Source organism: Mycteria americana, chromosome 6 (assembly GCF_035582795.1).
Source record: "Mycteria americana isolate JAX WOST 10 ecotype Jacksonville Zoo and Gardens chromosome 6, USCA_MyAme_1.0, whole genome shotgun sequence".
Taxonomy (NCBI): domain Eukaryota; kingdom Metazoa; phylum Chordata; class Aves; order Ciconiiformes; family Ciconiidae; genus Mycteria; species Mycteria americana.
The window spans coordinates 16,954,047-16,977,506 of NC_134370.1; the positions used below are offsets into that span (position 1 = coordinate 16,954,047).

Consider the following 23,460-nt stretch of genomic DNA (forward strand, 5'->3'; position numbering starts at 1 on the left):
GGACCCTGCCCCGTGGCACTCCATTTGGCTCAGTCATGGCGTGCGTGTGGGGTGGCCCTGGCCTTGCCGTTCCCGCTAGGGCCCCCCTGCATGGAGACCTTCCTCAATAAACCCCACGCTTGATCCCCCACTGCCTGCCCCGTGTCCTCCTGTGTCAGAGGGGGGAGCGGGGCAATGGTGGGGGCACAGAGCGGGCTGGGCTGGGCATCCCCTAGCACACTGGGGCACATGGAGCCCCACAAGGAGGGTGAGCACTGGGGAAATGAGGGGGAGGGATGGGGCAGTCCATGGGGGGATGGGGACAGACCCGTGTAGCAGTCGTGTGGCCCCAGTGACAGGGACCCACAGGGAAACCAGTGCAGGAAAGGGTTTATTCAGTTGGCACCGAGTGCAACCGGCACAGGGCTGGGGGCGAGCAGGGGGAAGCGGGCCACACCAGGGCAGGCTAGTTGCGCCGGCAGCGCCCACCCGTGCCCAGGGAGAAGCCGTGGCGGCAGTGGCAGTGGAAGGAGCCGTGGCTGTTGTGGCAGATATGGTCACAGGGGCCAGGCTGTGCCTGGCACTCATCTACGTCTGGAAAAGAAGGGGAGAGGGTGAGAGCTGCGCCAAGGGCACGGGGCTTGTCTGGCACGGGCAGGGCAGGGGATGGAGGGGACATGGGGGGGGCAGCTCTGGGGCTGGGTGAAGCTGGGACATGAAGGCATCTCTCGTGCCTGCAGCCACGCAGCAGTGGTCCTGCCACCGCTTGTCCCCAAGGCTGTCAGGTGGCAGATCAACTCCCGCACAACCACAGTCTGTCCATCCTGCCCCCCATGTTTTGGGTTGGCCGGGACCAGAGCTGTGAGCACAACAGGGCACCCCAGGAAACAGCGTCCCTGCTCGCAGGGCAGCACGGCTGCGCCCGGCAGCGGCAGGGGGGTGGGCACCGTGGGCTGCCAGCCCCGCTGCCTGCCGGTACTCACCCAGGCACTGGCTGGCAGCAGGATCAAGGGGGCGGAAGCCCAGGTGGCAGTGGCAGGTGTATGCCCCAGGTGTGTTGGTGCAAAGCTGGCTGCAGTTGTGCAAGCCCTGGGCACACTCGTCGATGTCTGGTGGTGGGGAAGAGAGTGGCACAGGGTTACAGCACGTGGGGGGAAGGCAGCACGGCCCTGTTGTTGCTGCATGGGCAGGGCTGCCTGCTGCACCCCCTTCCCTCCAGTGCTGCACATCTGGCTGTGGTCCCAGGGCTGGGAGCAGGGATGGGCAGGGGCAGAGCTGCCCTGGGCCCCCGTGCAACCTCCAGCTAGCTGCTGGCCCCGGGGCAGGGAGAGCTGGGGGATGCTGGGGGTGCTCCCCCCTCCTGAGCCCCCTCCCCGTGCAGCCCCAGGGGAGGGTAGGCAGAAGCGTGGGCACAGCCCTGCCCTGCACAGCTCAGCAGGCCAGACTAATAGACAGGATATAGTTTATTGGGGGGGTTCTCCGAGAGAGGGGTTGGAAGACTGAGCAGGGTCCGACTCCAAACAGTGGGGTCAAAACATTAAAAAACAGATGAGGAGGGTCCTTTCCCTGCAGGGCCAGGGGGACCCTCCTCTGTCAGGGCTGGGGGGGGGGAGCCCATCACCGAGGAGGGGACAGGCAAAGCACACACGTCGCAGGCCAAACCAGCAGGCACATGATACAGTATCGAGGCAACGGAGCAAGCGACCGCCCGGAGGCACCGGCATGGCAGGAGCAGTGCTAGGGCGGGGGGGTGCCGGTGAAGGGGTGCTGCCCCGGGGCTGCTTTCCCAGACACGGCGCAAGGGGCAGCCAGGCTCCGTGCCCATCCCACTGCAGGCCGCCCCAGTAGGGCACAGCGGGCACTTTCAGGGCGGTTCGACATGGAGAGAAAGAGAGAGAGGAAAAGAGAGACAGGCAGAGGCCGGCCAGTCCTTCTGCCAAGGCTGCTCTGGCATGTTACAGGCAGGGGTTAAAGTGCATAGAGGCAAAGGCAGAGTCCAAGGACTAGAGGGAGGAGGGCACAGTGGGGGGGCCCAGGCCAGCTCCCGGCAGAGGGGTATCCCCCAAAAAAGGCCACTTGAGCTGCACAGAGAAGGAGAGAAGGAGCAAGAGAGAGAAAGAGAGAAGGGGAGTCAGTGGCAGCTCAGCGGGAGGCGCAGGATGAACAGATACAGAGCCAGGGTGCGGGTGGCTGGGCAGCCACCTGGCACATGACGGGATGCGGCCAGGCCTTTGGCAAGGGTGCGACAGCATCCCAAGGTGGTGCTTTGGGGCTGCTGCCCACTGGCTTGGCCAGGCTGCGGTGGCACGGGGTCAGGGTGTCCCAGCCATCACTCACCCACGCAAGCTGTGCCGTCCTCGTTGGGCTCAAAGCCCCGGCTGCAGCGCTTGTTGCTGCGGCAGCGGTACCCGCCGTAGGTGTTGATGCAGACAGGCTTGTCCCGGGGGCAGACGAAGGGGAACTTGGTGCACTCGTCTGTGTCTACAAGCAGAAGGGTTTCAGTTTGAGACGGCTGGGCTGGGAGCTTGGGGCCGCCAGCCACGGCCGCTCCGGTTCCCCCTGCACAGGCTGGATGACCCCCAGGTGTAGCCATGCACAAGCTATGCCTCTGCCCAGGAGACTCACAACACGGCCACGGACACCCTGCCACATCCCTGCTGCCCCTCCATTGCTTGTGGCTCTAGCGCAATGCCTGCTAACATGCCAGCCATACTTCCTGGCCCCGGCACAGTGCTCTCCCCCTCCCCGTGACACCACAGTCCCTCTCTAGAGCCATGCTGCTGCCCTCATTCCAGGCCACGTACTGGGCAGGCAGCCGTACCCCGCACTGAGCCACCTGGCAGCCCTGCCTGCGTGCCCAGCCACCTCCCTGGCTGCCGCCTGCCTGTAGCGGGGTGCTGCCCTCGTGCCCCCCGTGGGGCTATGCTGCAGCACCCTGGGTGCAGGATGCCTGTGCCCCCAGCAGCCACTCACCTACACAGCGCCCGTTCTTGTGCTGGGAGAATCCCTGCCCGCACTGCATTTGGAGAGAAGCAGAGACCACCGGAATGGGGAGGAATCAGCCCTGGGCAGCCACGGAGCCAGCAGAGCTCAGCCCCTCATTCCTGCCTCCAGCCCTGCACCCACTCCTGGGCCTCACCTCCAGCGGGGCAGCCATGAGCGGCTCCTCTGTGTCCAGGGGGTAGGGGACCTCCAGGACAGAGTTGGTCTCACTGCTGGCCACGGCTCGTGCCACAACGCGGCCATCCGGCCAGGTCACCTCCAGGCTGCTGGCTTCATCGTGCCCTGCAGGCGGGCAGCCCGTCAGAGGGGGGGTCTCCAGGGCAGGCAGGGGCTGAAAGGAGGCCAGGGGGGTGGTAGGGATGGAGGGGCAAAGCCTCCCCTTGCTCCCTGAGCCAGGCCCCAGGTGCCCGTGCTGACAGCCCATGCACAGGGATGCAGCACGAGGGGTACACATGGGGATGGTGGGGTGCCCTGCCAGCGGGCAGGGACACCCCTGCAGGCTTGGCTGCCAGCCGTGCTGAGCCAGGGGAGGGTTAATGGGCAGGGAAAGCCCTGGTGCCTGGGCAAAGCAGCAGGCAGGGGGTGGGGAAGGGGGCAGCTGCCCCTTGCAGCAGGGCTGCAGTGGCGGTACGTCCTGCCCACAGCCTCCCCCGGAGCCCACCATGCCCAGGGCGATGGGCATGATGACTACCGTGCTGCAGGGTGCTGGGGCAGCAGATGTGGCCCCTGCGCAGGGGTATGCCGGGGAAGGCTGGGGGTGGAGGCAGCCCCTTGCCCCCCTGGCTCACCCAGTCCGAAGTGTGCCACAGGCTCCATCTCGCAGAGGTACCCCGATCCGCCGTCGATGATGCGCAGGTGGGCCCCGCTGCGCCGCGTGAACAGCACCACTTTGGCCCCCCGCGCAAAAGCCCCGAAGCGGGTGCGGGGGATGACACGCAGCCAGTTGTTGCTGGTGCCCTGCAAGGGAGGAGGGAGCAGGGAGACTGAGCAAGGACAGGTGGAAGGGATGGGGACAACCTGAGGACCCCCTGCTTGGCTCACCTGGGTGCCCTTGAAGATGGAAATTGGCTGGGCCATGGACTCGCCATGGGACAGGATGAGGTCCAGCATCCCATCGCCATCAAAATCCGTCACTGCACCCCCTGCAAGGATAGGATCATGTCATGCCTGGGGCCTGGCCCCATGTCTCCCACCACTACACCCTGCTGCCAGTGTGGGCTCCCACAGCCAGCAGCAGCACTCCCAGCAATGCAGGGGCAATAGGGAAGATGCGGTGACCACAGTGCAGGAGTAAGGGTCCCTGTATGGGTGGCACCCTGCAGTCAGGTGGGTCAGCTCCCCAGGCAGTGGAGGGGACAGGCAGTGCCTGGGGGGCTGTGGGACACAGGAGGCTGCCTGGCCCCCTCCCAAACTCAGAGGCTGGTTTTAAACAGTGGGCACCCAGGAAGGACCCCCCCAAGAGCAAAGCCCTGGGGAACAACTGGAGATGGCACAGTTAGCTGGGTTTGGGTGGAAGGAGAAAGCATGGGGCCGCTCCCGGGTGATGGGGACTCCAGGATGCTGGTGGGGAGCAGGCAGGTGACTCAGCCAGGCGTGCAGCATCCCCAGGCATAGAGGGTGCCAGGCAGTGCTGTAGCACACTCCCAGCATGGGCCCCCACTGCCAGGGCCGGGAGGACCCACCCGTGCCCCGTCCCTCAGGCTCCAGCGCATCCCCCGGATTCAGCTCTTCCACGATGGGGTCTGAGTGCTCCCTGCGGATGAGCCTGCCGAGCACAGACAGGCGTTAGTGCCAGCCCCTGCGGTCCCCAGCACCTTCCCGGGAAGTGCCTGTCCCCTCCCACAGCAGCATGGCAGAGAGGTGACAGCCCCAATGGCTATGCATGGTGGATGGGGGACAGGACTGGCCCCTGCCTGTTAGCACCTCATGTCCCCACTCCATGCAGGGGTGACAGGGATGTCATGAGAGCCTGGCTCTTGTGGGTCTGAGCTACAGAGCAGCAACACCGTCTCCAAACACTGCTGCATCCCTTTGGGATGGGAGACTGCCCCCAGGGGCTCCCTGCCACGCCACTGCCCTCCACCCACCCACGGGTGCCGACACTGGGTGGACAACCAGCTCCCACCACCCCACACGCCAGGCGAGGAGGTGCCACACAGCGGTAACGAGGAATTGACCCCCCACAATTAACAGGAGCCACGAACAAGCTTCCACACGGCTGCTAATCAGCGGTGCTGGGGACCCCGGGGGCTGCTGCAGGCACGATCACAGCAGCTGGTAATGACGCTGGGAAGGGCTCAGTCACGGTGCCTTTTATTAGCCGAGCCCGAGCAGTGGCACTGCTGGAAAGGAGCCCCGTGAGCCCGGCTGCACCGTGAGCCTGGCTGCACACCCCAGAGTGGGGTGTGGGCTGCCCCGGCCCCCCAGTACCTGCCAGGCTCCTACCGGAAGAGGCGGTTGGCAGAGGAGCCGCGATAAGCGATGTTGTTGAAGAAAACTTCCAGCTCCTGGTCATTGTCGAAGTCAGCTGCGATGACGGTGCGGACGGGGGACGGCATGGAGAACTTGGGGGTGGCGATGTCCTGTGTGAGGGATGGGCATCGGGTGACAACGGGCACAGGGAGCGGCACATCGGGTCCTGCTTTGGTGCTTCAGGTCCCCTCCTCACTGGGAACTGGGGCTCAAAGCCAAATCAGGGTGAAGCCGGCCCCCCCAGCCAGGGAGGCTCAGTGGCAAAGCCTGCTGTGGGAGTTCCCAGCCCTCACCCGGAATCGGACTCGCCCGGGGACCCCACTCTGCAGGTAGAGGCGGTGCGGCCCATTCCAGTTGCCGTAGACGATGTCCACCCGGCCATCGCGGTTGAAGTCAGCCAACGCCACACCACGTCCGTGCTGGTAGGGGTCATCCAGCCCTGGGGAGCCGCAAGGGGATGGGGGGAGACGGGACCCCCTCCCTGCTTCTGTCCCCCTGGGATGCCTCCCAGGATGTGCCCTGCAGTCCCCAGAGAGGTCCTCCCCACGCAGGGCTGCATCCCTGCATTGATGGATGCCCTGGTGCACCTCAGCCACCCCCGGTGGTCAGCGGGGCTCTGGGTCCCCAGGACTGTCCCTCCACCCTGCATTCAACCAGTCCCCGCAGGCAGGGGCAGGCAGAGCCAGCCCTGCCCTGAGGTCCCCAATGCCTGGGTGCTCCCCCGGCTTCCCCTACTCACCCACGGCAGCCGCCACATCCCAGTACGTCCCATCCCCCCGGTTGTGGAAGAGGAAGTTGGGGCTGTTCTCGTTACCGCAGAATATGTCAGAGGCGCTGTCACTCAGGATGGGGCCCACGGCCAGCCCACGGCCCCCTGGGGACAGCAGCCCAGGGGTGAGGGGACAGCTGGCACCCTGCCCCAGTGGAGTTCTTGTCCCCCCATTCCCGCTCGGTGCTGCTCACCCGATGCTCCCAGGACCCCCAGTGTCCCCTCCTCGCCCACCTCCCACCTTCAGTCCCTCTCATCAGGAGCTAATTGGGCCTGGCAGCCGCTTGTGTCACTCCCAACCCTAATCACTGTCATCGCCATGGTGACAACACTCCTAATTAGTGACAATTTACCGCTGGGGAGACAGGGCACTGCAGCAGTCCCTGCGGTGGTGGGGCAGCGTGGGGCACAGGCTGGCACGCTCCCTGCTCCTGTGCCCACGTCCCCGTGCCGTGCTGCCAGCCACGCAGGTGCTGCGGGCTCGGGGGGGATCAGCCTGGCTGCCGGGCAGGGTGATGGTGGGCACGGAGGTCCTGGGTGAGCACCCTGGGGCCCTCGTCCCTTCCGCGGGCCGTGGGGCTACCACTAGATGGGGCAGTCAGGCAGCCTAACGCGTGGCACGGGCCCCTGCCTGCGCTGCCCTGCCTGCAACGGGCGCTGCCCTGCCTGCAATGGGCGCTGCCCTGCCTGCAACGGGCGCTGCCCTGCCTGCAACGGGATCCCGCGCCCACCAGTGCCCTGTCCCCTCCGCGGGGCCGCAGCAGCCGGGTACCTGTGTACTTGCTGACACCAGCCTGGGCGGCCACGTCCACCAGCACCACGATGCCGCGGGCAGGGTCACTGGCAGCCACGTCCATCTCGATCAGGGCGTGGGGGCCCACGTTGCCGCTGGCGTAGTTGGCGATGTAGATGGAGTACCTGCCGGAGCCCTGCGGCCGGCAGCACCTCCTCAGCACCCACCCACCCAAAACCCGACTCCACGGGGACCACAGCATCCCTGCTGTGGGGCTGGATGCTCTCATGGCTCCATGGGACCGCTACTATGTGCTGAGCAAGGGCTCTGCAAAGCCCATCGTGAAAAGCATCCCAGGAGCGTGGATGTGCCCCGTTGCCTCCCGGACCTCTGCGATCCCCAGGCTCAGGGTGCTGGCCTGGGGCACCCTGCCCCCCCAGCACCCCCGGTGTGCCAGGTCACCCCCACCGCCCCCCTTGTCCCATGCAGCAGCTGGACCCTGATTTAGTGATAAAACAAACCACTGGGGGAGGAAGAATAAGAGCAAGTGACAGGAACATAAATCACCTCGACAGGCACGTTTATCAGCTGGCGGCAACCATGTGGACAGGCGGCCACAGTCCCCGTGGCTGGGGGGGCTGCCAGTCCCGACAGCCATGCGCTGCTGGGGGGCACCCCTGGCCCCAGTGGGGGGTGGGATGGGGCTGGTGCCCAGGAGAGGGGAGAGGTCCCCCGGGACCCTGCAGGGGAGGGCTGGAGTGACACGGGGGGTGGGAAGGGAGGGGAGATGCCCCCTGCCCTGCCTGCTCACCGTCCGGTCCACGCAGGCAACGGAGCGCCCGGCGAAGCGGCTGGCTACCTCCCGGTTCACCTCGTCGCTCAGGAGGTCCTCCCAGCGCCCGTTGCGGAGCTTGAAGAGCTTGTCCGTGTAGGTGGCCATGCCTGGGGGGGCATGGGTCAGGGGGCTGCAGCATCCCGCCTCCTCCCGAGGAGGGTGCCCTGTGGCAAGGGGAGGCTGGGGAAGGGGCATCCCAAACCCCTGCTCTGTCCCCTGCAGCCCCGTTGGGCCAGGCTGCCGCTGCAAGAGCCCCCATGACCCTTAAGGGCCACTGGGAGACACGCAGAAGAATCAACTCATTAAGGTAAAATGTGTCCCGATGGGGCACAGCCCCGTAGATCATCCCTGGGAAGGCAAAAAAATCGATTCGGTGCCAGGCACAGGCAGCAAGCTGCGCTGCCCGTGACAGCACCGATGGCAGTGCCTGATTTAGGGACAGGTGCGCCGGCACGGGTAATTAGGAGTGTCAGGAAGACAGATCCACTGCCTGGAGGTCAGGGCTGTGGGACAGGGACACAGGGCAGAGCTGGGCTGGAGCACTGACCCAGGGAACTCTGGGGATGCCCAGTGCCAAGCTGGGGCATGCAGGTCTCCTCCCCACAACAGACATCCTGGGAGCCGGGACAGCACTGGCAGGGCAGGATTAGACCTGGCGTGGTCCAGCGGACACAGGAGAGCCATGGCACGGAGGGGCACAGCTGCTGCAGGGCACAGGGATTTGCAGCACAGGGTCCCTGTGGTGGGGCAGCCCCGGGGGTCGTGGGGAAGCTGCCGCCCTGCTCGGGGTGCCACGGGGAGGGCGGTGGGCAGCTGAAGTGCTGACTCGGCGGCTGGCTGGGCTCTGCGTCCCGCCCGTGCTGCCATCAATCAATGGAGCCACTCAACTGAGAAATTAACTCCAGCCCGCACACATCCCTCACGCGCCGAAGGTCACGGGCGGCCGTGCCGGGAGCTCCCCCCGCGCCCAGGGCTCGGCCACCGGCAGGGCTCACCGGAGAAGGCGTTGTTGGTGTTGAGGAAGTAGATCTCCTCACGGCCATCCCCATCGATGTCGCAGGCCGTCACACCAATGGCATTGCCCTGCCGGTCCCGCAACGCGTAGTACGGGGAGCCCCGCTCGTCCTCCGCCACATTCACCAGCCGCCCCCGCGCCTTGTCGTACTTGAGCACCAGGTTGGGGCCGTTGTACCTGCAGGTGTGAGCAGGGGTGATGGCTCCCTGCAGCTTGGGGACAGGATGAAAGTCCCCATCCCACCCCTGGGGGGAAACCGGATTTTTCCCATGATGGGCACAGCAGAGACCTGCGTGGTCCATGGAGGCCAGGGACGCTGCTCTGCCCTCAGCACTCAAACATGGGGCTGGCTCACAGCTGCCGATGGGGAGGGCTCAGCCTGGACCTCTTCCAGCCCATGTCAGGCATCCCATGTCTACCTGGCCTGGGTGTCCCAGGGCAATGCCAGGATAGGGGCTGGGTCCGGGCAGCCAGTGGGGCAGGATGGGGTGCAGGTCGCTGCTTGCAGTCCTTTCCCAAAGCAGGGAAACCAGCACGCAACACAAATCCTCTCGGCACAGTGCGCCCTGCCGGCTCCCCACCCGGTGCACCAGTAAACAAGTTATACAACGGGCACCGCGGGTGCTTACAAAACCCCAGCTGGCTGCTTGGCTCAGCCCGGCTGGGAGTGTTGGCCCGGGCCCCTCCAGGGTCCCCGGTGCTGCCCATGGTTTGCTGCCCCAGGGTGATGCTCAGAGCAGCGGCAGAGCCAGACTCTGTCTGCAACCGTGGTGTCCCCAGCTCCCGCAGCCCCACCGGATGGGATCCGTGGGGGTGAGTGGCTCCCTCCAGGTGAGCGCACCTGGATGTGCAAGCCTCCCTCGGGGATGAGCAGAGCGGTGTGTACACAGACACACTGCGCCGGTGGCTCACAGCCGTGCCAGCACACACACGAGAGCCCACACCGTGGTCCCCGCTGTCCCCAGCCAGGGCCGGACACACTGGCAGCAGCTGCTCCGTGTCCAGCCCTGCTCGGGCGCTGGCAGTGCACCACACGGTTCCCTGCCTTCCCCGGCTCCTGCCAGCCCTTCCGAGCCATCACTCCAATAAAGGGCTATAAAAAGCCTCCAGCCAATTAACTGAATCTCCGGAGAGCGCTGAGTCCTGTCAGTGGAGCCGAGCCGGCTTGGGGACACGCTGGCTCTGCGCTGCAGGGTGGATCCCAGCCGCTGGGCAGCTGCCACCGCCCTGCAGAGGGGGGACCTGGCCCTGGGGCTGGGATGGGGGCACCCACATGGTCCCGCACAGGCACCCAGCTGGCACCAACACCCTATGTGGATGCACACACGAGTGGGTGCATGCAGACCCCCATCCCATCCCACCACCCTTGTGCACGACACCCCAGCCAGCCACATGCCCACGGAGGAGCAAAGAGCTCCCGGCCCCGTACCACTCACCCTGCTACCACGATCTCGAAGTCACCGTCGGCATCCAGGTCGGTTACAGCCACGCCATAGTTGAGCTGCGTGGGGTTGCTGTCATAGTCGGGCGGGAGAAGGCGGTGGGTGACGGCCGCAAACATGGGCTCGCTGCGCTGGGAGCCCTCGCTGAGCCAGGCCAGGGACAGCAGGCACAGCGCCAGCATCCTGGGCACCTGGGAGAGACCTGCAGCCTGTCAGCTCCAGGAGGAGATGGCTTCGCCAGCCAGCAGGGCCCCCAAGGCTCGCTCCACGGTGCCCAAGCATCTGAACTGCCCTCGCACACTCTCTTTCCACCCCTTGTCACCCACCCCGGCCTGTGCCACCCCACCAGCCCTGAGACCCTTGGGCACTGCCACGGCTCTGGCACCCCCATGCACGGACCCTCCCGGCTGCAGCTCACCCTCGAGGGTTCCTTGGGACAGGACCGTACCCCAGTGAGCTGGGAGCCAGGGCTGAGCAGGAGCTGTGGGAGCCATGGGAGGGACCCAGGAGGAGGCCGTGGGAGCCCATCCCATGGGAGGGACTCAGGAGGCAGCAGGAGGGCTGCGGGCTGCTGACAAAGCTGGGCTCAGCCCCAGCTTGCCCTGTCCTAAGGGGCTGCTGGCACCCAAGCTCCTGGCAAGTCATGATGCCAATCACTGCTCCCTTGGCAGGGCCAGAGGAAGCAGGCAGTCACCTGGCTGGGGAGCTCATCCCCTCTCTGGCTGGTCCTCCGGAGCTGGGGAAGGCCATGGAGAGAACATGGGGATACTCTGCCAGGTGACTCCTGTGTGCCTCAGTTTCCCCACCCTGCTGGGACTGTTTCTCCCAAGGGCTCTGTGGGGTGAGCTCCTCCCAGGCTGGCCAGGGAAGGTGTCTGCACAGGGATGTGGTCCCAGGAAGGAGGAATGGGAGACTGGGAGGAGAGGCTCAATTAACCTGGACTGCAGAGGACGGTATCTGCCAGCACTGCTGGCAAGGCTGCGGAGATTTTGGAGCTGGCTCTGACCTGGCTGTAGCATGGGTGACAAGCAAGGTGGCACTCAGGACGGCTAGCCCTTGCCACAGGCCAGGCAGTCCCCTCCAGAGGGGAAAAGGCCAGCAGTGAGCCATGTGTCCCTGGGCTGTGGGCACGAACCCATGTGCCAGCGCTCCAGCTGGGAGCAACAGCAGCCTGCCCCAGTCTCGCAGCCTGGAGGGGCGGCTGGGGCACCCAGCCTCCAAGGCAGGGGATACTGCTTCACGTGGCCATGCCATCCCCCCAGGCAGGGCTGCCCCCGCTTCCCAGGGAGCCAGGAACAGCCCCCAGCCTTGGCATGGGGATAGGGGAGAACGGCCCCACTGCCAGCCAGTCCCCATGCTGTGGACCTCGCCAGCGAGCAAAGGAAGCTGTGGCATGGTGCCACATGTGCCTGGCTTGGAGAGGGGAAGGTGCCCAATGGCTTAGGTCCTGGCAGGCCCACCGGGCTGCGGGAGCAGCCTTCCGCTGCCTCCCCTGGGGATGGGAGTGGTCCCAAGGGTCTTTGGGGGGCCAGGATTCCCCTGCCACAGGCAAATAGCTTGCTTGGCCACCTGGCTGGGCGGGAAGGGGCTGTCCTCCAGCTGCAGAGGAGACCTTGAGCCCCACTGGCCAGCATACCCAGAGCCCTGCATCCCACTGCACAGGCCCTGCTCCCCTTCCCTCTCCAATCCCATCCGTTCCGCAGGCCCAGCTGCAAGGGTGGATATGTGTGTGGTTATGTGTGTGGGTGTGGGGGTGTGTGCCCCCAGCTCTACTCTGTGCTGCTCCCATCCCATCCCCTCCCTGGCCTGACCCACATCCTCCCACAGACCCAGGCACAGCCAGCCCCCCTCTGGCACCGTGCTCTCCGCCGCCCAGCCAGACTTGGGGTACTGTGCCCATCATCATGCCGTCGGGTCTGAAGCAGCTCTCTAGGGGCAGAAGCCTGGGTCTTTCCGTGGTGCAGGTGCCCCATGCAAGGCACATGTGATGGGGTTTCACTGGGTTGCGCAGGGATGGGACAGTCCCTGGGTGTCACTCTGCAGTGCCAGGCAGCGAGGGAAGGGGAGCTTTTGCCACAGCTCCACTCTGGGCTCACCAAAGCAAGCATGGGGGAGAGCCACCCACATGTGGACTTATGGGTGCAGGGCTGCCACACGAGCCCCCTGCCAATGCAGAGTGGTGCCCCCTCACCCCCAGCCACAGTCAGGCAATGGGTGGCTGTCCCCAGGCCACCGCAGGGCTCTCCCTGCTCTGCCTCCCCTCCAGCTCCTTCTCCCCGCAGCTTGGCCCATTCCCCAGGTACCCCCCTGCCCCATCCAGCTGCAGCTGAAATCCCTCCAGGCTGGATGGAGCCTTTCCAGAAAGAAACAATGTTCCTGATTGGAGACAAAAGGCTCTTCCCAGCAGATCCGGTGTTTGGTGCCATGGGGAAGGGATGCACGGCCCAGAGCCAGGCCATTTTGGGAAGGGGGAGGGATGCCCAGGTTCTGCATGGCAAATGGGAAAGGCCTCATGGTTCCCAGCGTGCCACTGATAGCACCGTGGCCCTGGCATGAAGCTCCACCCGAGGTTTGAGGCTCTGGGGTCCTACTTGTACACAGGGCAGAGCTCAGCCTGTCTTGTCCTAGCAGAACCATGTCTTGTGTTGTGGCATATGGTAGCAAGGTCACCCCAGGAGCTGTGGTCACCCCAGGGTGCCTGCTCAGCATGGCTAAGCCTGGTGACACGAAGCCAAGGTGCCAGGCAGGGGTAGAGGCAGCAGGAGGATGGGAGCAAGGCAGAGGGTGCCACAGGCACCCACGCAGGGTGCAGCCAGGCAGTGCAGGGACAGGGTGCTAGCCCCATGGCAGGGATGCAGCATGTAGGGCTCATCTGTCCCCACGCATGGCTGCGGCTGGCAAAGCCCTGTGAGGAGGGTGGGATGGGACAGGGAAGGGAGCAGGCAGGGGGTTGTGCCCCAGACCCCTCACCGCAGGTGGGGAGATGCTGTCCCCAGGGCTCCTCGTGCACCCACATGCGCACCCCCAGCCCCCATCATGGGGAGGGTGGGAGCTGGCTCTGTGTGGCCACCTCATCCCGCATGCCACCGTGACATTGCTGTCCACCACACCACACACCCCAGTGATGTCATGCTCCACCACTGCAGCGACATCCCATCCCGGGCCGCAGCCACCTCCAGCACAACTACAACATTGCATGACATCGTGCAGCAGGGGCCTTATCACACCCCAAAGGCACCCCAGAGCAGTGACATGGTGACATCACAGCAGCCCATGACACCAGGCTGCATGTGCCCCAGTAACATCATATTCCCATTCCTGCCATTCCCAGGCTGCCACAGCTGTACCCGCCAGGGTAGAGGACAAGGCAGGAGACGTCCCGCAGAGCCAGCAGCCCCTCTCCCACAGCCGCTGTGCTGCCCAGGGATGCCAGCAGTGCCCCCTCCACAGCACTTCAGCCCCAAGCAGCCCAGCCCCTGCAGTGCCTCTGCTCTGGTCAGAGCCCGTGAGCCCCAGTCCCGCTGCCCTGGCTGCTCACTGCTGCCGTGGGCTCAGCACCGCTCCCTCCCACACCCCTCTCACAGACCCTGGCCTGTGCACGGATCCTACCACGGATGCTTCCGACGGGCACAAAGCCCCCAGCTGCTGGCTGTCCCGTCCCTCTCCCCTCCCATGCAGGACTCCTCAGCACCGGACCTGGCATGCTGGGGCTCAGCCAGCAGCAGCTAATGCAGTGTGGAGATGAGCAGTCACCTTAGCTTCTGAGCTCAGCCCGAAGGGACACCAGGTCCTTGGGGGGCCCGGCTGCGGCCACTTGCTCCCAGACCCACCAGCGCACAACCAGCCCCTTCCCACGCAGGCAGATGCACGGATGGACCCCTCTATCCACAGCCCCCAGCCCCTCCACGGGCTCAGCCACGACCAAGCACAAATGTCCCCAGGAAGAGGAGCTGCCCGTTCTCTCTCTCCGTCCCTAGCTTCTCCTCACCCTGATGCCTCTCCCCCAGTCCCAGCCCACGCCCCCCATCACCGCTCCGTCCTCCTGAGCCCGGTCCCCCCCAGCCCAGCATCCTTCCATCCCCGTCCCCATCCCATCCTTCATCCCCCTTCCTCCCGCCTTGCCACCCCGCATCCCCTCCACGCTGCGGGGGCGGGCTGCGTGCCGGCTCCCGCTCCTCCCGCCACCAACTTCTCTCCGGGCCGGTGACCGTGCCGGAGTTGAAAGCCACCCCCTCCCCGCCCCGGACTCCCCGGGAAACTTCACGGAGCAGCAAACCACCCCCTACTCACGGGCCAGGGGGGCCGCCCGGCGCCCCCGCGCCGGCGGGAGCGCATCCCGCAGCGCCCGCCTCGCCTCGCCGCCCGGCTCCGGCTCCGGCTCCGGCGCTCCCCGGCTTCCGACCGGGCCGGCCCGGCCGAGCGGCGCCTTATGTAGGGCCGGGCGGCGGCGGCAGCGCCAATGAGCGCGGTGAGGGGCGCCGCTGCCAATGGAGAGCGCGGAGGTGGGGCTGCGCCGCGCTCATCCGCCGATTTACTGCCCTCCTCGCGGCGGCAGCGCCGGCCGGCCTGCTGCGGGGGACCCGCCGGGGAGCGCCGCCCCGGGCACCGAGCTCGCCGGGGCTGGAAGTGGCGGCGGGATGCGGGATGAGCGGGGCGTCGCTTCCCGGGCAGCCGGAGCCGCGGCGGGGGAGCTGGCTGGGCGCGGGGGGCTCCGGGCTCGCAGGGGAGAAGCGGCACCCCCGCGGTCGCCCCCGCGGGTGCTGGGGGCTGGGTGGCACTCGGGGCACGGCTGGGCACGGCTTCCCACCTCCTGCAAGGGGCAGCTGGGGCGACGGGGTGAGGAGAGCCAGGGATCTGCCCCGGCCTTGCTGCGGTGGGGGTTTGCCCCGCAGAGCAGTGCAACCGCGGGCACGGGAGGGGGAAAGGCAGCGGAGCCGGGCAGCCCCTGTAGTGCAACACCCAGCTGCACCCCGAGGGCTCAGCACCCTCCCTGTGCCATCACCCTGCCGGTCACCCACCTCCCTGCTGCCACCCTCCCTCTTCAGGGACCCCAGGAGCGGCTGTGCCCTGGCAGCCGGTCGGCACTGCAAGAAAGGCCCCATCTCGGGCCATGCACTGACTTGCCCAAAATCTTGTAGTCAGTGGATGCCAGAGCCAGGATCACACTTAGCCCACAAGCCTGCCTTCCCTGATGTGTCTTCTTCCTGCGTGGCCTCTGTGGGGCTGGGCACAGAGCTCTCCGTGTGTCTCTGGATGCAGAAAGTGGCTGTGGCAAGGACTGGAACAGCACCGACAGGGCACAAGGCTTCCAGGTCACCCCAGTGGAGCACATTCGCAGCTGCCCCCGCACGGAGCCTGGGGCTGTGGCCACCAGGAGAGACATGCTGGGAGACAGCAGGAGAGACATGCTGGGAGACAGCAGGAGCCGCAGGAGCCCGCACAGTTTGGGCTGCTTCGAGTGGCTAATCACCTGCCCTGCTCAAACCCTTATTTCTCATTCGAACGTGCCTGGCTACAGCTTCTGCCTGTTGCTCCCAGTTCTTCTCTCCCTGCTGGATTCGAGAGCTCTCCAGTCCCAGTGATTGTCTCCCACGAAGGTGCTTCCACGTGGCCATCAAGTACCCTTTGATTTCATTTCCGATTACTCCCTCTCGCAGGGTGCCTGGCTGAGCACTGGGCTTGCTGCGCGGCTGCCTGCTGCAGAGTCCCCACGGCCAGCGTGACGGTGTCTGGGCACAGGGAACCCGCTGTGGGGCACTGCCGTGGAGCAGGAACTGCCACTGCTCTCTGTGTTCACCATGGGGAGGCTGGGATGCCCACCAGGGCTGGGAGGCAGGCGTGACCATCACACATGTGCAATGCTGCGCTCACGTGTCCTCGTGCACCCCAGAGCTGCGGGTGCGCTCTGCCTGCCGGTGGCCCACAGCCCCGGCGCCCGGCTGCAGCCTTGCACGTGCTTGTGCGCTGAGGGCACGCATCTCCTCTGCTGAGTCATTAGCTCATCCCAGATTTAGTAACCACCTGGGTAATTATTAGCACAAACTCTGCAAGCCGACTCCCAATGCCCTCTCTGCAACCAGCAGGTACAGAGCACAAACATCGGAGGGAAGCCAGCTCGAGCATGCCGAGACTGTGAATGGCACTGGGCACACCGGCTCCCTGGGGCCACAAACCCGGTGTGCCAGCACACCGGGGCCCAGCCCTGGCCCTGAGCGTGTGCACACCCACTGGCAGAGGCAGGCAGACCTGGCAGCACGCCAGCACACTGCACACACACGCACCTGTACACGTGTGTGCGCGCATAGGTGCGCACACGACATGCACAGCAAGACACGCAGCGTGGTGCACACATGCAGCTCTGCAGGTGCACACGCCATGTCAGCAGGGATGCGCTCACACCGTGACACCTCGTAGGTACACGCATGCTGCGTGCATGCGGGGCGCACGTGCCGAGAGGGCCTTGCACGCTGCAGCCCCCAGCCCATGCTACTGGCACCCAGCAGGGTGATTTTCCACTTGCAGGGCTGCAAGGCGCTCCCCAATACCTGCTGTTGGAGCCCCTCGGTGCCCTTCCCATGGATGCTGCCACCCCGCCGGGCTAGGACGTTTCTCTGGGGGCGAGAGCAGCAGCAGGCACCTTAGGATAACAACTGCCGTGGCTGTAATCCACAGCCCTGCATCTGTCCCTGTGCCCTGTGCCGGCCCAGCCTGGCCCAGCCGTCTCCATCCCACTCCTCTGCTGCACCTGCGTGGGGGGGCACGGTGGGGTGAGGACCCCAGGATGGGACACGGGTCTCTGCAAGGAGCTGCGGAGGGGAGCGCAGACCATCAGTGAAATGAGCTGGGATGTGTGCAGGGACATTCGCAGGGCAGTGAGGCAGGGCACGGGCGCCGGAGTGCGGGGAGCCTGGCTGTGCGGTGCACGGGGGGATGCGCAGGGGACGGTGGCGGCAGCGGTGGGGACAATGCACAGGAAATTAGAGCCAGCGACAAGCAGACATGCTGCAGGGGGAAGGGAGCCGCTGCGCTCCACCGAGGGCTGCAGGCAGGCAGGGGGAGGCTCTTCTGCTGAGCTGGGGTCAGCGTGAGCACCAGTCACTTCCTCGCGCACCTGGGGCCCCCCTTTCCCATCCCCAGGGCAGAGGTGTCCTGGCTTTCCCTGGCCCTTGTTCCTGGGGTGCTTGCCCCATCCATGCTGACCCGGCCCCCTGGGAGTGGGGACCCTCTTGCAGCCGACAGCCCTGGCACCCTGCCTTCCTGTGCCTGGTGGCTCATCTGCCACCCCAGGATCTCCCTGGGGAGAAGGGAGCAGGATGCTGGGGACTGGTCTGCCCCTTGCTTGCATTGCAATGGGCGGAGGGGTGGCACAGGGCTGTTCACTGACAGTGCCAAGCGCTCGGGCCAGCCAGGGTGAGCCTGTGGGGTGGCAGGGCCAGGTGAGCCACATGGCCCTTGCAGGGACAGCACTGCTCTGGGAGCTGGGGCACCCTCAGCAGGATTGGAATCTGCCCAGGATCAGCTGGATTCATGGAGCACCCAGTCTGTCCCCTCCAGCAAATTCCAGATGGTGCAACACAAACTGGGTGCAGGTGAGCAGAGCAGTGCTGACTCAAGGCACTAACCTCCAGGATTCTTCACTGGGGCTGTCGTTCCTCTTCCTAGAGCATCGTGAAGGCCGAGACACCTGCACAGAGCCTGGTGGGTGCACAGCACACACACACGCTGTCAGCACACTCACATGCACCTACACGCACACACGCAACAGTCTGTCTGCAGCCGCCCCGTCTGCACACACTCTCTGTGCACACACATGGTGTGTGAGCACTCAATGTGCTGCCCAAATGTGCGCACAGCCCGTGCACGCAGCCTGTGCACACACGCACATCTGGCCTCACACGTGCACGCAGTGAGGCACGTGCACCCCACCTTGCACACTGCCCTGGCACTGCTGCTTGCTGCACCACCAGCACAGCTGGGGCAGCAGCCGGGCGGGCTGCACCACCCACCCTTGCTGCTTTTTGACACTAGAAGAGGACACATGCTGTCACTGCAGCACGCTGCGGGATCCCTCAGCTGCCGAGCCGACCCCAGCTCCTGCCTGGCACTGCTTCCTTCTCTGTAGGGGTTGTGCTGGGACCTCCCTGCTCTGAGGGTCTAATTTCCACCCTAAATGTATTCATGGATAATTTATCCCCAGTCATTCCTGTGCTAACGTTGTGTTTTAGCTGAAATAGCTCTTCTCCTCCCTGGCGTTTACCCCGCTGATGTATTTATAGTGAGCGCTCCGTTCCCCCGCAGCCTGTGCTGTGCTGGGCATGAGCCACCGTCCTCCCATCACTGGTCTCCGGGGCTCTGCCTCCCCTGGCAGCCCCGTGACGCCTCTGCTCCTCTCCCAGGCTGGCTCCAGCACAGGCAGGTCCCCCGTGGGCCATGCAGGGACGCAAGCAGTCCCCAGCCCTGCCAGAAATGCCTCTTCTTGTTCCTCCTAGGATTGCTCTTGCCTCTCCCACAACTGCACGCCCATCGTGCGGTGGCTTGCAGTGATGGACTCCCACACTCAGCTGGCTGCTTGCTCTGTCCCTCTCCTCCCTACTGTCCCTTCCCTGTCACTGTCCTGCAGTGCCTGACCTCCTGCCTTGCCCGTGGACCCCTGTCCACTCTGGTCCTGCACCCCAGGCCAGCCCACTGCTCCCAGTGCCTGGACATCTCTCAGCCCAGGGGCTCTTTGTGCTGGGACTCCCAGTGACCTGGAGGCTGCCACCCATCCCAGTGGCTCCCCATTGAGCTTCTGCCTCCCAGCACCCTTCCCTGGTCCCCTTCTCCTGGCAGCAAGGTCCCTCTCAGGTGCTCACTGGGCACAGGAACCCCTAGCGAGGTGTTATCACAGAGGCCAGGTCAACCCTGAGGTGTGTTTAATCTTGTCTTCCAGCCCTCTTCTTCACAGGTTTACCGCACCCTCAGCAGCAGCAGGGTGTGAAGGCTGAGCCCTAGGTGCTGCCTACACAGGGGGGCCCCAGGGGTGCCCAGCTCCTGCCCTGGGACCCCCAGCCCCACTGCTCTCTCCCACCCCAGCCCCTGGCTCTGCACAGCCTCCCTGGTCCCTGCGCGGTCCCCAGCCACTCCTGTCACCATGCGCAGTGCCCCCAGGTCCCCGCTTGGACTCTTCCTGTCGCCGGGACATCATTAGAAATGTTAATTATTAATTATCACTAAAAGCCCTTTTTGCTGCATTGCTGTTCTCTGCCTATCTCTCTGCCCCGTGCTGCCTGTAACCGGATCCACCCGCGCTCGCCTCCTGCCTCGCAGTCCCCTTCCCTGCTTTCCCTCGCTACCTGCTGGGGTGCAGGGTGGGGGAGTGAGGGCGGTCCCCCATCCCCCTGCAGGACACGGCCCCATGGGATGAGCTGGACTTGTCCCCCCTGGGATGTTGGAGCCATGGCTGGCATGGAGATGCACCAGTGCCAGCGCTCAGCCTGGGGACTGCCCTGCCCCATGCCAGGAGAGGGGACAGGAGGCCAGAGGAGGGACCTGGCTGGTGCTGCAATGGAGCCAGGCACCATCAGCTCTTCTCGGCCAGGGACGATGGGGTCCCTCGTGAAAGGAGCACTGGGATGGGGCTCTCTGGCTGGGGGGTCTCAGCAGGGTGGAGGCAGCAGGCTGTGCTCTAGCCTACCCAGGCAGCGTCCTTGGCTGGGGAAGAGCAAACAGGCTGCGGGGAAACCTGGGGTGCTCCTGGCAGCCAGCTGGGGCTGGCAGGACGTGTGGGGCTGGTACACGCTCAGGGCAGCCAGCTGCTTTGGAGGAGCCGTGCAGCTGCAGGGACGCAGGGGGATGCCCAGCCTGCCCAGCTCAGCTTCCTCTGCCAGGGCTCCTGAAAGATTTATCAGCTCCAAGTGGATCCCGCTGATGAATCAATTCAAATCACGGTCTACTGAAAGCAGCCGGGTTCCTTCCCACGGGGCAGTGGCTGTCACCCGACACGGCAGCACTGCCATGGCCAGCACTGGGCAAGATCGGGAGCTGCTTCCAGTTGCAGCATCCCCGAGTGCTGGCTGCCAGGCAGAAACCACCTCCTGGCAGCATCTCTGCCTGCTGGAGCCAGACACGGCACCCTGGTACCTCCTAGGGACCGTGGCAGGATGGGCCACGATGGAGCGGGCTGTGACACGGTGCCAGCGGTGGCTATGCGGGTTAGCAAGCTCCTCAGCCCCAGGGCTGTCACTGGCCACCCCATGCTGCTGCAAGGTCCTGCTGAGAGTGGAAAGCAAGACAGTAGTGGGAAGGAGACAACAGCGATAGCTCAGGGAGAGGCATTTGGGTGCAGGCTCCTGGGGGAGCGCAAGGAGGAGCATCCAGGCCGCTCCTGGAACGGCATTGATTCCTGCAGTGCAAGCACTGACTTCTGTGCCTATTCATTGTAGATGTACAGGAAAACAGGGAGCAAGAGACCCTGGTTCCCCACTCCAGTGCCAGCCCACGGTCCTAGGGGCACGGCCCCATCGCCTCCCTGCCCGCGAGCTGCCGGCGGCACCAGTGCCTGCCAGCAGCACCAGTGCCTGCCCACACCACGAGCTCCTTCCTCACATTATACAGCTCTGTCACGAGCTGCTGAGTCCCCAGGTGTTTGGTGCAATAATGCAAAGCAGATCTAATCCACCCCAGCCCCGAGCTCTCCACAGTCCCCTCCCCACGGGCTGAGCGTGTCCCCTGGCTGGGCGTGGGGGAGAGACCCAGGGCTGTGGGTGCTCTGGGTGCCCCTGGCACGCTGCAGCTGACGGGCGATTCCGTCCTTGCCCCTGCGTGCCTGTTGCAGCTCCCCAGGGCTTTTCTCTGCCAAAAACACTCTGTAAGCATTTGCTCCGCAGCAATAAATCAGAGGGATGCTCACACAAGCACGGGCCGGTGCTGGGCTCCCCGGGACCCGGGCACAGCGAGGTGCCTGAGGCGATGCTTGGCCCCAGAACGTGACTCATTTATTTTCTGGTGTTTCAGTGCTAAACCCAGTGCTCACAGCTCAGGGGGGTCCCAGGCCACGCTAGCAGGTCTCTGAGCTTCCCGGGTTGTCTGGCTCCTTTAGAGCCAGAGCAGAGCAAGCAGGGACTCTTCTGCACCCCGCGTGCGGTCCCAGAGGGTCCCCAGGGCTGGCTGGGGGGCTGACGCGGCTGCAGCAGCCTCGGTACCCCAGGACGAGGTGGTTCCCTGTCCCTGGACCGTGCCTGGCTGTCGTTGTTCCTCCTGCTCACAGCCTGGCAGGGAGCCGGGGGGGGCAGTGAAAACCTCTGCCCCCTCTGACACCCCCATGTATGTGTTGAACCAGCAAGTTCTCAGCTCCCTGAGAGCCTTGGGAGTCACAGGGGGTGACAGCCTCTCTGGCAGCTGGGAGGAGGCTTCAGGGCTCGGAGGCAGGGCTGAGGGAGAAAAGGCTGCTCGGGGAGCCAGAGCAGAGCCGAGGTTGCCCCGAGCTGTCTCTCCTTCCCATCCCAAGGGCCGGGATGCTGCGCGAGCGGGAGCTGGATGCATGGCTTGCCTGCGATCAGACCCAGATCTGGGGCTGCTGACAGCTCCTTTCTCTCCCGCGCTGCTCCTTTCAGCCTGTACCTCCCCGTGGCCCCGGCTGACGCAGCTGCAGATGAACAGACAAGGAGAGCCAGGCAGCACTCCCGGCCCGCTCTGCCGTCCCCTGGGAGGCACATGCACGGCAGCTTTAGATCAAGACTCTTTGGAAGCAAGAACAGCCCCAGCTATCAGCAGAGCGCGGCTGGCTGGCTCCCGGCACTCATTCCCGCTGGCTGTGTGACATGGGCAGTGGGTTTTAGATGCGGAGGCAGCCAGGACTGGGGTGCTGAGCCCCCCAGTGCAGAGCCATGGGATGCTGCAGCTCCCACCAGCGCTGGTCTGAGCACCTGGGGCATGGCTGGGCTGGGGGCAGACCTGGCAGCAACAGCCAACCCCCTGCCACAGCACTGGGAGCAGTGGGAGCCCAGTGCCACCCTGCTCTGTGCAGAACATCAGTCAGCCCTTGGGGAACGGGATCTCCACACCTGGGAAGAGTGCCAGGACCCCTGAGGCCGCCCCTAGCCCAGGAGAAGGTGGGCCACGGCCAAGCAAAGCTCTGCAGCCCCACTCTGGGGTAGCTGGCCTCAGGGGTTGGTGCAAGCGGGGCGCCTTTACACCGCCCACTTGCACCCACCCATCCCCTCTTTCCTGGGGAGCATGAGGGTGTCAGCGGTGCAATGGGTCCCTGTCCCTGTGGGTGGCAGTCTGGAGGGAACCACGGTGTCCCTTATGGGAGGCAGGAGCACAGGCAGAGCTGCTGGGGCTGGAGGGAACACGTGAGGATGTCTCCAGTGGGGGAAAGCAAGGGGGTCCTTCTGCAGCCCACACCTCGCAGTGCTCGGACTGCGCTGCTGCTGCCATGGAAACCGCCATGGAGCATCATCCTGCCGCACCGGCCAGGGCAACCAGGCCACCACGGTCTCCAGCCTTCCTCGGGCTCTGTCTGTGGGCACCTGGGTTGACAGCGTGGGAGAGGCTGCGTCACCCTGGGGCTGTGATGGGATGGGGGCACCCCTGGGTGGGACACCTGGGGTGCAGCAGGGACGGAGAGGCTGGGGAAGTGCTGGCGGGGGGTGCTCTGGTGCCATTCCCAGACAAACCCAGCTCCCACGAGGCCAGGGGCTCCACGCTGCTTGGCCTCCCACAAACATAAATCATTTTCTAATTTATAACATGAATAATTGATTTTGCCTCCGTAGCTGGCAATAAATCTCCTGTGCGCACATGCATAAGAAAATAATAATAATGAAAGCGATCAGGATCTGCTGCCATCGATTACCTGAGAGAGGGATCACGGTCCCCTGTGCGCCACGGCGGGCTGGGGCAGGGGCTACTCCCCGGGGGCTGCCGAGTGGCCCTGCCTGGTGTGAGCCTTCCTTGTCCTGCACAGGGCCACGCGGCTGGGGTGGGATGACCCTACCCATCGGTGTCTGTCTTGCCCAAGGGTTGCTCTGCCCAGCCCTCCCTTCCCGATCCCAGGAGTGACCCCACAAGACTGCAGAGATGGAGCGCATCTTCCTTCCCAGGGTCCTGGGTTCTTCCTTCCAGGTTCACACCTGCACCCAAATAAAGGGAAATCAAAGGTAAAACACATTATCACTTGGGTCCACCACTCAGCACAGAAGAACCAGGTCTCTGGGGCTGATGTACCCTCTG

The 23,460-nt window shown here is 65.1% G+C and overlaps 2 protein-coding genes across 2 annotated transcripts in view; one reads left to right on the forward strand and one right to left on the reverse strand.

Annotated features, from left to right (window-relative positions):
• LOC142411215 (uncharacterized) overlaps positions 1 to 7,755 on the forward strand; it is a 59,861-nt gene extending 52,106 nt beyond the window's left edge. Inside the window, exon 2 of the mRNA XM_075504742.1 lies at positions 7,744 to 7,755. The gene's annotated coding sequence lies outside the window, so the exon portion shown is untranslated. The remainder of the gene's footprint in view (positions 1 to 7,743) is intronic.
• On the reverse strand, positions 446 to 14,615 carry CRTAC1 (cartilage acidic protein 1). Its single transcript, XM_075504750.1, has 16 exons — positions 14,539 to 14,615; positions 10,243 to 10,439; positions 8,787 to 8,983; positions 7,768 to 7,898; positions 6,996 to 7,152; positions 6,194 to 6,328; positions 5,748 to 5,893; positions 5,428 to 5,564; positions 4,665 to 4,747; positions 4,024 to 4,124; positions 3,771 to 3,939; positions 3,119 to 3,264; positions 2,953 to 2,995; positions 2,317 to 2,460; positions 963 to 1,088; positions 446 to 573 (listed from the first exon to the last, which is right to left on the reverse strand). The coding sequence occupies exons 1-16, from the start codon at positions 14,581 to 14,583 to the stop codon at positions 446 to 448; spliced, it is 2,085 nt and encodes a 694-aa protein (XP_075360865.1). The 5' UTR covers positions 14,584 to 14,615.
• Positions 14,616 to 23,460: the final 8,845 nt, after the last annotated feature.

Excerpts from the sequence above, each read along its gene's own strand:
- CRTAC1 (XM_075504750.1), bottom strand. The coding sequence starts at position 14,583 with ATGCGCTCCCGCCGGCGCGGGGGCGCCGGGCGGCCCCCCTGGCCC. Across the intron at positions 3,940-4,023 it reads CCATCTTCAAGGGCACCCAG|GGCACCAGCAACAACTGGCT; the intron begins GTGAGCCAAGCA and ends CCTCCCTTGCAG. Across the intron at positions 3,265-3,770 it reads TGTGGCACACTTCGGACTGG|GGCACGATGAAGCCAGCAGC; the intron begins GTGAGCCAGGGG and ends GCCCGCCTGCAG.